The 13,373-nt window shown below is 45.2% G+C and overlaps 1 protein-coding gene across 2 annotated transcripts in view; it reads left to right on the top strand.

Moving 5' to 3' along the window:
• EYA2 (EYA transcriptional coactivator and phosphatase 2) overlaps window positions 1–13,373 on the top strand; it is a 200,504-nt gene that overhangs the window by 123,404 nt on the left and 63,727 nt on the right. For both annotated transcript variants that reach the window (XM_066387608.1, XM_066387607.1), the window contains exons 6-8: window positions 3,349–3,416; window positions 4,329–4,506; window positions 12,527–12,669. In XM_066387608.1, coding sequence (XP_066243705.1) covers window positions 3,349–3,416; window positions 4,329–4,506; window positions 12,527–12,669 — 389 coding nt within the window. The remainder of the gene's footprint in view (window positions 1–3,348; window positions 3,417–4,328; window positions 4,507–12,526; window positions 12,670–13,373) is intronic.

The following is a 13,373-nucleotide window of genomic DNA, read 5'->3' as shown; positions in this document are numbered from 1 at the left end:
GGGGAGGGGGGGGGGACGTGGGGATGTGGGCACTGTCGGCACTGCGTGTGGGAGCGTGCACCGGCAGCCGTGCCGGGAGCCCTCACCCAGACCTTAGGGAAACCGGGTCTTCACGACCTCGGGACCAGCAGTCCCACACCTGGGACCACATCCCGAGGAAACCGACAGGCCCAAATAGAGAGAAATACCTGAACAGATATACAGTATATCTGTAATATTACATTTTGATGGGGGGGGGGGGTTAGGGGGGAAATGCCAAAAAGGATGGGGGGAGAATAGTAGCAAAATGAAAAAGGATTGAGAATCAGTGAAATTTTTAAAAAGACACACACATTACAAGCCCTGCTTTTTCTTTTTTTTTTTTTTTTTTTTAATTATCGGATTCAGCAGAAAATAGAAGTTTCTACCCATGGGCTCTCGATCTCTGCAGTTGTCTCATCACAGCCTGGTAACGAACAGCTGGCAGGCAGGCCCCGGCCCACCGTCCACATTTCAGTAGTGCCATGCTGATGCAGCACTGCATTCGGATCTTTCTGGAATTATCTTCACTCCTTATGTATCTATTCACTTGCTTGTGTTCTGTCTCTCTGCTCTGAACCTAAACGTCAACTCCTGGCTTACTGTCATATCTAAAACAGTGCCTGACAGTGATACTTGGTACATCACTAGGAAAAGATTGTTGAATGAATGAGTGAATGAATATCCACTTTTTAAAATATTTTTTAAGATTTTATTTATTGATTTTAGAGAGAGGAGAGAGAGAGAGAAAGGGGTGGAGAGGAGTGGGAAGCATCAACTCATAGTAGTTGCTTCTCATATGTGCTTTGATAGGACAAGCCCAGGGTTTCAAACCAGCAACCTCAGCATTCCAGGTCGATGATTTAGCCACTGCACCACCACAGGTCAAGTTGAATGAATATCCACTTTAAAAAATTGTTTTACTGAGCCAGGAATTAACAGTCTACTTTTACTTAAAACCCAAGATAATCAAACCAAAAAGAACAAAAAAATAATTCTCTGCTACAACATGTAAAATAGCAATGTCTTCAACAAGAAAGAAGCCTATTTCTTTCTCACCTGAAAGCCCAAACCAGTGTGGCAGTTCAGGTCCTCAAATGTGGCGTGGGTCTCAGCTCCTTCTGTCTTGTTGCTGTTGATTGGCCGTGAGATCCAAGATGGCCCTATTCCCTGGGAGGAGGGAGGACCTGTCGTTCCCTGTAAGGGCACAACCAGGAAGTCACACCCATTAATCCCTCTATCCTTATCTAGAATTCATCACACCACCACACCAGCCACCACAGAAACTGGGAAATGTAGGGCTTATTCTAATCAGCTATATCAGGGGTAGTCAACCTTTTTATACCTACCGCCCACTTTTGTATCTCTGTTAGTAGTAAAATTTTCTAACCGCCCACCGGTTCCACAGTCATGGTGATTTATAAAGTAGGGAAGTAACTTTACTTTATAAAATTTATAAAGCAGAGTTACAGCAAGTTAAAGCATATGATAATAATTACTTACCAAGTACTTCATGTCAGATTTTCGCTCAGTTTGGGAGAATAAATCGTTATAAAACAACTTACTATAATTAAATCTGTCTTTTTACTTATACTTTGGTTGCTCCGCTACCGCCCACCATGAAAGCTGGAACGCCCCCTGGTGGGCGGTAGGGACCAGGTTGGCTACCACTAAGCTATATGCCCAGCTTAAAAGCAGAGCTTCTATTAATCTGAAAAAGGAGGGGTGAGCAGATATTGGGAGGCCCCTAGCAGGACCTGCCACCGTCACTTGAAAAGGGGATGTTTTCCTCCCCCTGTCTTTGCCTTCCCCCGCCCTCAGTGGCATTCCACCAGCCATGCAAGAAGTCAGTGTTCAACATTCCAGCTCCGGGCGAGTCCACTTACAGAACCCTCCAGAGACCGCTCGGTTTCTGGGGCTATGTGCCCTCTTCCCCTGGGTTCTCTCTGGCATGGGATGGGCTTCTCACTGCAGGGACTCTGTGACTGCCCACCGCAAACTGCAGTTTGTTCAGCTGTCCATTCTTCAGATGCCCCTGGGTCACAAAATGAAAACAAACAAGAGGCAGTTTGGGGCAAAGAATACCAAGGGACAGGATGGTGGTCTGTTGGTCTCCAAACCTGCTCTAAAGCATCGTTGAGGAGGCTGACACAAAAGAAAAGAGAATTCAGGTGAGAAATGATCTTGAATGGAATAGGCTGGCCTAAACCTTCTGCCAGACATATCTGGAGAGGCCATGGAGGACAGAATGGTATTCTAGCATGCCACACTGGTCTGGACAAATTCTGTGGTTTCTGGGAATTAGGCCCCCAAGTAATGGACACCAGAAGAGAATGCCCGAGTGTGGTCATGTTCCTGGTTCTTGTTCTCTTTATCTGGCTAATCCCTACTCATCCTTCAGAAATAGTTTAGATGTCATTTCCCCTAGGAAGCCTTGCCCAGCCACGCCCCACCTAGTTGGCATTACGAGCCCTTCCCAGTGCCCAGCACAACCCCCTTTCACCTCCACACATGATGTAGTTTATTTTGTAGATTGGACTTTGGAGCCATTTCAATTTTTTTTTTTAAGATTTTATTTCTTCATTATAGAGAGAGGAGAGAGAGAGAGAGGGAGAGAGAGAAGGGGGGAGGAGCAGAAAGCATCAACTCCCATTTGTGCCTTGACCAGGCAAGCCCAGGGTTTTGAACCGGCAACCTCAGCGTTTCCAGGTTGACGCTTTATCCACTGCGCCACCACAGGTCAGGCCTCAATATTTTATATAGCTAAAAAAACATACACTTAAAAATAGTGAAACAGAGCTCTGGCTGGGTGGCTCAGTGAATAGAGCGTCGTCCCGGAGTGTGGAGGTCGCGGGTTTGATCCCTGGTCAGAGCACATATGAGAAGCAACTAATGAGTACATAACTGAATGGAGCAAATAAGTGGAACAAGTTGATGTTTCTCTCTCCCTTCCTCTTTCTCTCTCTCTCTCTTTCTCACCAATGGGAAAAAAAAACTTTTTCATTTTTAAATAGTTAGAATGGTAAATCCTATGTACATTTTCCAGAACTGTTTAAAATAAATAATTTTTAAAAACATAATTATGAAGTACCAGAAACTGGGTTGTATACACGATCTCATTTATTTCTCACCACATTTCTTTGATGAGGTATTATTTATTTTATTCTTTTACTGAGAGAACTGAGGTTCAGAGAGATCTGGGGACTTGCCATGGTCACAGGTTCCATCAAAGACCTCGAAGACCTTCTTGCTGCATCCTCTCCCCCACGTCCTGCCCCCCCCCCCGACTGTAAGGAGCCTCACCTGGCCCCCTGTTCTTATTTCCCGCAGGCACGGCAGGGATCTATCAAGGACCAAACGGACTGACCAGCGCGGCTGGCTTCGGAAGCGTGCACCAGGTAGTCCCCCAAATTGTCTCCCAGTTCTTTCCTTAAAGAGTCCCCTTCAATCAGGACACCCAGAATGCCTCCTCCTGCCCACGGCCCCCACCAGAAACCCAGTCTCTCATTCCCTGGTTTGGCTACCACCAAGGAGATTGTGTAAATAGCCCTTGGAAAGATACAGTGTAGAGTCAGAGAAATTGGAATTACTAGAAGATTTCCAAGATGACAGAGGTGATATTATATATTTACATTCTGACCTGAGCCCAAGAAAGCCGTTGACGGTTGCATCTAGAATCTATGAACACAAGTGCGGTCATGTACGTGAGTTCTTTTGCTTCTCAAGGGTGAGAGTATCTTCTTCGCCTCTGCATTCCCAGTGTGTCATGCCCAACAAGACAGATGCTGTCAGGGTCGCACGCCTGTCCCTCGAGGTAAACTTTGACCTCCAGCTGCCAATCTCTGCATCCCTGGGCCAAAGAGTGGTTTCTAGAACCAATGCCTAGAACAGGCAGGAAGAGCCAAGAAATTGAAACCCCCTAGAAACAGCTCCTCAAGACTGGCTGGAGTTGGCATCCAAACAGCCCAGCTCCCTTGCTCCTTGGAGAGACCCTTTGGAGAAATGTATTTTATACCATCCCGGCGTTTCCTTGGTAAAATCCGCTCTAGGTCCCACCTAAAAGCCCCTGGATTGGCTGCTTTGCCTCTTTCCCCACTCCCCAACGGGTATCTCTTTCATCCCCCATCCTTCTCTTGGAGTCGGCTTCAGGGGCAAGTCCTTGCCCTCACAGAGCGTGTATTCTAGGAGACATGGAGGGCAGACCCACCCCACGAAGCCCCTCACCTCATCAGCCTGCGACGGGGCCGGCTGAAGGCTCACGCCAGACGTCCTCCTCCTCCTCGCTCACCACCCGTGTGTTTCCTTTCCAGGACTACCCTTCCTACCCCGGCTTCCCGCAGAGCCAGTACTCCCAGTATTACAGCTCGTCCTACAACCCTCCCTACGGGGCCCCCAGCAGCATCTGCCCTTCCCCCATCTCCACGTCCACCTACGTCCTCCAGGAGGCGTCGCACAACGTCCCCAGCCAGAGCTCGGAGTCGCTTGCGGGTATGGACTGTCCCTGTCACGCAGTCAGTCGTTCGTGACTGTAGTTTGAAATCTTACAGGAAGGAGACACTGGACATAGATCCTGGTCACCCAAGGGCTAAATCCAGCCTTCAGATACATTCGGTTGGCCTTTCTCTCTCTCTCTCTCTCTCTCTCTCTCTCTCTCTCTCACACACACTCTGTGTGTGTGTGTGTGCGTGTGTGTGTGTGTGTGTGTGTGTGTGTGTGTGTGTGTGTGTTTAATTTCACCCATGTTTAAAAGTCAGAAATTTTTACCTAAAAGTTCTAATTTCAACCCTTGGGAGAGTCCATACCCTGGCCCCTTGGTGATGTATACCCACGTGCAGCTAACTCATCAGCCCGTGGGTCCATTCATTCACTCCGCAGGTCTTCTGTGCTCATGTCTCCTCTTTTAAGAGCTGGTGTGGGCTCATCAACATGAAATGATACGGCAGCAGTAAATGAGACCAGCCAAATGGAAAGAAATGTCTTTTATTTTTTTCTTGTCTGAAACCGACTGATGTTATGGGAACTCCGCAGAAGCTAGCATGTGGCTGGGTGGACGTTCACTCAGTAAATATTAATTGGTTGATGGTTAGAAAAAGAACCATAGTGAAGACCCACCTCTTGGGTTCTTGGTGTAGTTGTTGCTTTTACCCCTTGTATTTTTCCTCCCTGGGGGTAAATTAGTTGTCCTTGGATTGGTGATACATGAAGACAACGTGGCCATGTATTTTTAAGTCAACTTTTGAAGAAATTTAGGGCTTGGGCATTGATTTTGGTCATTGGGATCTCATTACAGAGTATTTAATGGATGCATCATATCTGTTTAACAATTTTCAAATTGCTTTCTTTGAAGGGTATGAAATTTAACAAACGTTTTTGCCATAATCCGGAAGTATCTTTGACCATTCTGCTTTTTAGAAACTGGGTTGAGAAAGGAAATATAATCAAGAAATCTTCAAGTAGATGCCCTGTCTATCTATAACTTGATGGTAAACTGGATTCCAAAGACTCACTTCACAAGAATTTAGGTTATGTGCGAAGGTCATTTTTGTTCACTATCAGGAGCAAACATAGAGGCTCCTTGTGTCTCTTTGAATTTTTTCTTTATTGTTTCCCCCTGTTCTTCATTTACCCCTTGGTCTAAGTTTCAATGATAAGTGATTGAGATGGTTTTTACCGTGTGTCTAACAAGCTCACATAAAATCTAATGACGTAAATAATTGTCATCTATAGCCGAGATCTCTTGTCTGTTTTCCCCAGTGTTTGTTATAAAGGAAGAGCACTACATATGCACGTGCACACACACTCATTCACTCTCTTAAAAATTTCCCATAAAAACTCCACTTTTGAAATTATCCAGGATCTCCTTGAATGGTTGGTTCCAAACTCCAGAGGCTCAAGAGGCTCATATAGCACAGATCTCTCACGCTCACTCTGCATTGCCTAATGCTTTTCTCCACCCTCAGCCCGGCTGCAGTGCAGTCTGCATTGACATGCATTGACAGTTATATGAAGCCCCAACAATTTGCAGATGATTGCAGGGCAATTTGCTGATGGAGAGGGCAAAACCTGAACATCTGACGTCATTCAAGAGAAAAGGGCAAATCGGTAGTGGTGGCTTAAGAACGTTTTTCTTTAAAAATTTTTAAGTACGATACAAATTATCTAAAAATAAATTGGAGGATCTTTTTTAAAACTTCTTAGATCATTTCCTTTAGTCAATAGGGGGAGAAAAATTTTATAAATCTCTGAAGAAGTAACTTGGAAGGCTCTTCCACGCAGTTTGGCAAACGCTAACAAAATTAAAAATGCATTCCTCTTTAACCCAATTTTCTACTCGGAGAAATTTATTCTAAAGATAAAGGTTCAAAGACTTAAGTAAAAAGAATATTTATTGCAGCAGCATCATAGCAAAAACCTGGAAATGCCCTGAAGATACATTAACAGGAGACGGGTTAAATAATTTATGGTGCGTCCACCAGTGGAATACTGTACATCTGATAAAAAGAATAAGCTAGGTATATCTCAACTAATATGGATTTCTCTCTCTCTCTCTCTCTTTTTTTTTTTTTTTTACAGAGACAGAGAGAGAGTCAGAGAGAGGGATAGACAGGAACGGAGAGATGAGAAGCATCAATCCTTAGTTTTTCGTTGCACATTGTGACGCTTTAGTTGTTCATTGATTGCTTTCTCATATGTGCCTTGACCGCGGGCCTTCAGCAGACCGAGCAACCCCTTGCTTGAGCCAGCGACCTTGGGTCCAAGCTGGTGAGCTTTTGCTCAAACCAGATGAGCCCGCGCTCAAGCTGGCGACCTCGGGGTCTCAAACCTGGGTCCTCGGCATCCTAGTCTGACGCTCTATTCACTGTGCCACCGCCTGGTCAGGCTAGATTTCTCTTTGAGTGTGTATGAGAGATGGATAAAAGCGGGTGTCAAACATATGATCCTGGGACTTTTAAGTGTAAGTATAGTTTAATATCCATATTTACGTAGGGAATTTCTAGAAGGGTTCAAAATCAACACTGAACATTTTCTCTGGAGAGGGAACTAGAGTGGAAAGAAAAGACTAGATGTAACAGACAGTCTACAGTCTACTCCATTCAGTAACAATGAAAGACATTTATTTTTTTCAAGTACCTGTGAGACATTTACCAACATAGACATATTCTGGGTCTTAAATCAAGTTTCATTACATTTAAAAGGATTCAAGACCTACAAATAATGTTCTCTAAAAACAGTAGAATTAAATTCGAAATAAATAACAAATATTTTTGGAAAATTTCCAAGTATTTAGAAGCTAAATAACATACTTATGTGGTGATTAAATTTGGGTATCAATTCAAGTGGGCTAGGGGATGCCCCCATCACTGGTAAAACATTATTCCTGGGTGTGTCTGTGAGGGCCTCTCTGGAAGTTGATTAGCATTTGACTCAGTAGGCCAAATAAAAGAGATTGCTCTCACCATTGAAGGCCATATAGAACAGTGGTCCCCAACCTTTTTTGGGCCATGGACCGGTTTAATGTCAGAAAATATTTTCACGGACTGGCCTTTAGGGTGGGATGGATAAATGTATCACGTGACAAGACAAACGTCAAGAGTGAGTCTTAGGCCCTGGCCGGTTGGCTCAGTGGTAGAGTGTCAGCCTGGCGTGCAGAAGTCCCGGGTTCGATTCCCGGCCAGGGCACACAGGAGAAGCGCCCATCTGCTTCTCCACCCCTCCCCCTCTCCTTCCTCTCTGTCTCTCTCTTCCCCTCCCGCAGCCAAGGCTCCACTGGAGCAAAGATGGCCCAGGTGCTGGGGATGGCTCCTCGGCCTCTGCCCCAGGCGCTAGAGTGGCTCTGGTCACAACAGAGCGACGCCCCGATGGGCAGAGCATCGCCCCCTGGTGGGCAGAGAGTCGCCCCCTGGTGGGCGTGCCAGGTGGATCCCAGTCGGGCGCGCCGGGTGGATCCTGTCGGGCGCATGCGGGAGTCTGTCTGTCTCTCCCTGTTTCCAGCTTCGGAAAAATACAGGGGAAAAAAAAAAAAAAGAGTGAGTCTTAGACAGATGTAACAGAGGGAATCTGGTCATTTTTAAAAAATAAAACATCATTCAGACTTAAATATAAATAAAACGGAAATAATGTAAGTTATTTATTCTTTCTCTGCAGACCGGTACCAAATGGCCCATGGACCGGTACCGGTCTGCAGCCCGGGGGTTGGGGACCACTGATACAGAACAAAAAGGCAGAGGAAGGGCAATCTCACTGGCTTCTTAAGGTAGGACGTCCATGTTTTCCTGATCTCAGACATTAGGGTTCGTGGTTTTCTGGACTTTGGATCCAAACCTGACTTCAGTGACCACCCGAGCTCAGGCCTTCAGCTGCAGACTGGGAGTTATACCATCAGCTCCATTGGTCCTCAGGTCCTTGAACGCAGACTAAATTGTACTACCACCCTTCCTGGTTCCCCAGCTTGCAGCTGGCAGACGGTGAGACTCCACAAGCTCTATAACCACGTGAGCCGAATTGTATAATAGATATCTCTCGATAGAAAAATAGATAGATACACCATTGGTTCTGTTTCTTTGGAGAACCCTAATATACCAAAGTCAAAGAAGAAATCAAAGGAAAATGAAAAATTCCCTTGAACTTAATGAACATAAAAACACAACTTATCAAAATTTATAAGATGTGGCCCTGGCCAGTTGGCTCAGTGGTAGAGCATCAGCCTGGCGTGCGGGAGTCCTGGGTTCGATTCCCAGTCAGGGCACACAGGAGAAGCGCCAATCTGCTTCTCTACCCTTCCCCCTCTCCTTCCTCTCTGTCTCTCTCTTCCCCTCCCGCAGCCAAGGCTCCATTGGAGCAAAGTTGGCCCGGGCACTGAGGATGGCTCTGTGGCCTCTGCCTCAGGCACTAGAATGGCTCTGATTGCGGCAGAGCGATGCCCCAGATGAGCAGAGCATCACCCCCTGGTGGGCATGCCGGGTGGATCCCAGTCAGGCGCATGCGGGAGTCTGTCTGACTGCCTCCCCATTTCCAACTTCAGAAAAATACAAAAAATAAAAATTAAAAAAAATTTATACGATGTCACTAAAGCAGTATTTAAGGGAAATTTATAGCGCTAAATGAACATATTAGAAAAGAAAGATGTTTTCAAACCCCAAACTTCATGTTCCATCTTAATAAACTAGAATAAGGAAAGCAAATTAAATGGACCAGAATAGAGAGTTCAGAAATAAATCCATTAGTATTTGGACAACTGATTTTTGACAAAGGTTTAAAGGCAATGCAGTGGAGAAAGGATAATCTTCTCAACAAAAGATGCTGGATATCTACAGTTAGAAAAACTGTACTTCGATCCATACCTCACGTGACATGCAAAATTAACACAATATAGATCATAGGCCTAAATAAAAAATTATAAAACTTCTATAAGAAAATCTTTGTGACTTTGTGGTATATCTATATAATAGAATAGTACTTAGCAACACAAAAGAATGAACTATCAATATACATAACATGGATTGAATCTCAAAACAATTACGCTGGACGAAAGAAGCCAAACAACAAGTGTGTGTGTGTGTGTGTGTGTGTGTGTGTGTGTGTGAAAGAGAGAGAGAGAGAGAATCCATTTGTTTAAAACTCTAGAAAATGCAAACTAATTTATACTGAAAAAAAGCAGATCCGTGGTGGCCTGGGAGGGGAGGAGGAAGAGGTTACAAAGGGATTATAAGGAAACTCTTGAAGGTACTGGATTTGTTCATTATCTTGACTGTGGTGATGATTTTATATGTATGTCAAAAGTTGTCAAATTGGCCTGACCAGGCAGTGGCGCAGTGGATATAGCACTGAGCTGGGATGCTGAGAACCCATGTTTGAAACCCCGAAGTCACCTGCTTGAGTGCAGGCTCATCTGGCTTGAGTGTGAGCTCATCCAACTTGAGTGCAGGCTTACCTGCTTGAACACAGAGTCGCCAGCTTGAGCATGGGATCATAGACATGACCCCATGGTTGCTGGCTTGAGCCCAAAGGCCACTGGCTTGAGCAAGGGGTCACTGGCCCAGTTGGAGCCCCCCGGTCAAGGCTCTTAAGAGAAAGCAATCAATGAACAACTAAGGTGCCGCAACTATGAGCTTCTCATCTCTCTCCCTTCCTGTCTGTCTGTCCCTGTCTGTCTCTACCCTCGCTGAAAAAAAAAAAGTTGTCAAATTGTGTGCTCTAAATATATATAGTTTATTCTATGTCAGTTACACCTCAACAAAGCTGTTAAATAAGTAAAAACATTAAAATGTAGAAATAAAAAAAGTAAAATGACTCCCAAGAGAGGTTAACATATATTGATTAGCCTATGTACATGACTGTGACCTTGAACTTTGACCCTTCATTCTCAAGAATGTATAATGCTGGGCAAAGGGCTGTCATTTGGGGGGGGGCACCTTTAATAAGTTAACTTTACATATACCTTATCTAGGCATTTCTAGGTAGCTGGTGTTTCCCCCACTTTTTAATAATATTTGCATGAATTTTAATGGTGTCTGCAAAGGTTTTGTAAGCTCCCATCCTTAGGACTACCAACGATAAACCTTATTTACATGACTCTTAAGCATCTGTGAATATATTTACTTCCTGTTGCTCATCCTCCAGAAGAAAGACTTTGCTAGACCGATGTGTGGGACTTTCTCGTGCTGCATCCTGAAAACGATGGGAGCTGGAGACAGCCCAGCGGTCCTGACAACTCAAAATCACGTCTTTTCTCACTGTCTCCCCAGTCTGCTAAGAAGTTTTATAAATATTAAATAAACAAAGTTCAGTCCTTTGGGTTTTGGAGGGAAATAGTCCTTCCAGGGTAGGAAAAAACTCAGTCCAGTGCCAAGTGTTTTTAGACAAAAGCATTTCCCCCCGATGAGCCAAGCACTGGCACTTACAGAAGGAGGGGAGGAGTCCACAGGGCCCATCTGGGAGCTAGACAAGCAGCTGTACAATGAGAAAGCGGGATGGAGAGTCCTCGAAGGCTGCTTGCTGGTCTACAGTTCTGTTGTTCTGGTGACAAGGGCAGGCCCAAATTTCAGTTCTGGCTCTACCACTAAGGTGCAGGGTAACCACAGACTTCCAACATCTTGCTCAGCCTCGGTTTCCTCCTTGGTGAAATAAAGATAATAAAGTCTAATGTTAAAAACCATGTATTTAAAACTTACGTGCTTAAGAAAAACAGTCCAACTCGGGTGCTGGCAATACAGGAGGGTGCTGTTCATTTATTTGAGGTCTTTAGCCAATTGCCCAAGAGCACGAACTTGGCAGCCGCCCAACACCCTGTGTCCAAAGACACCATCTCAATGAGAAGCAGCCAGGGCCTGCCCTCGGCTCTCTACCTTCTCAGGAGGGTCTAGTTGAGCCAGACTCAATTCAAATCATTTATTGACATCTGCTAATTGCCAGCCCTGGGCTGGAAGCTCTCGAGGGTATAATCTCATTTAATTTTCAAATGGACAAGTCTCTATGAAAAGGACTTCCCTTTACTAGAGAATAGAGCAGACTGCAAAGGGACAAAAACATAGTGAATTCTCCAACACCCCCGTTAACCCCAACAAAGGGACCTCAATAGTAGAAGAATCTGAGACCCGTCTGCATATACATATTTATTTTCTTCCTCTATTCATCTATTAGCTCCCTCTATGGCCCCACCCTCACTTGACTCATATTTCCGCTCAGATGTCCGCTTATCTGTGAAGCCTTCCCTGACTAGCCCCATATAAATTAGTCACCTCCCAGGCCTGACCTGTAGTGGCGCAGTGGGATAAAGTGTCAACCTGGAACACTGAGGTTGCCGGTTTGAAACCTTGGGCTTGCCTGGTCAAGGCACATATAGGAGTTGATGCTTTCTGCTCCTTCCCCTTCTCTCTCTCTCTCTCCCTTCTCTCTAAAAATCAATAAATAAAATATTTTTTAAAATTAAAAAAAAAAATTAGTCACCTCCCAGCATTCTGTTTCCCCATTCGACTTACTAATTCTCTATAACTCATGTCCCCACTTGACACATTATATATTTACCTGTTTGTGTAATGTCTTTGCTCTCTCTAGAATTTAGGTGCTGGCCTGACCTGTGGTGGCGCAGTGGATAAAGCGTCGACCTGGAAATGCTGAGGTCGCTGGTTCAAAACTCTGGGCTTGCCTGGTCAAGGCACATATGGAAGTTGATGCTTCCAGCTCTTCCCCCCTTCTCTCTCTCTGTTTCTCTCTCTCCCTCTCTCTCTCCTCTCTCTAAAAAAAAATGAATAAATAAAAAAAATTAAAAAAAAATAGAATTTAGGTGCTATGGGAGCCAGTACCTGGAGCTATGACTACTCAGTAAATTTTTGTTGGATGAATGAATGAGTATGAATGAGCAATTTAAGGGACTGTCAACAGTAATTTTGACTCTAATGATCTTTGCCTTCAGTGCTGTCTTTGGGACCTACCACTTTGGCGTTAGACAGTTCTGATATGACATTTCCTGGGAAGAGATACTCAGTAAAGCTTCCCTCTCCTCCACCAGGTGAATATAACACACACAACGGACCTTCCACGCCAGCAAAAGAAGGAGATACAGACAGACCACACCGGGCCTCTGACGGGAAGCTCCGAGGCCGGTCTAAGCGGAGCAGTGACCCCTCCCCAGCAGGGGACAACGAGATCGAGGTAACTCCAACTGCCTCTGACAGTGGTGAATGGAATCTCCATCTGTGACCAGAACAGGAGGGTAGGGGACAGAGTCCTGTCCAAGTACATGGAGGAGAATGCTCCTTTGTATGTTCACAAAGCACAGTCACAGAGAAAAGAGCACCCTAGAGGAAAAGTAGGGAAGAATTAGGTTGGCCGTATTCTATTGATTGACAGGCTAGGAAAAGTGACCCTGGAGATGCTAACGAACAGTAAGGTCTCAAGCATAAGCAGTCACCGAATCATCTGAGGACCTTATGAAAACCCAGTCTGCTCGGCCCCACCCCCAGAGTTTCCAATTCAGCATATTTGGGGCGGGGCCTGATAATTTGTATACCCAACAAGCTCCCAGATGCTGCTGGTACTGCTGGGTTGGGGAACCACACGCAGAGCCCCTGATAGAGACGGCAGTGGGTGGTGGACCTTCCCTGCTGGGTTTGAGTGGTTCTTAACCTTGGCTACACATTAGAATCACCTGGGATGCTTTTTAAACTACAGATGCCCAGGCTCCACCCCAGAGTAATCAATCAGACATCGCAGGAAGTGCTGTAAGCTCCCCTAGTGATTCTATCTAAGGTGATTTAGGTGTTAATCTATTACCTGGAGACAGGAGTCTGGCTCCAATGAGTGGGCGTGGTTTCTAGGATTCCGAGTTCCTCGGGCAGTGGTTCTCGGCCTGGGCT

Source organism: Saccopteryx leptura, chromosome 5 (assembly GCF_036850995.1).
Source record: "Saccopteryx leptura isolate mSacLep1 chromosome 5, mSacLep1_pri_phased_curated, whole genome shotgun sequence".
Classification (NCBI taxonomy): domain Eukaryota; kingdom Metazoa; phylum Chordata; class Mammalia; order Chiroptera; family Emballonuridae; genus Saccopteryx; species Saccopteryx leptura.
This window is presented reverse-complemented; position numbering and strand designations above follow the sequence as displayed.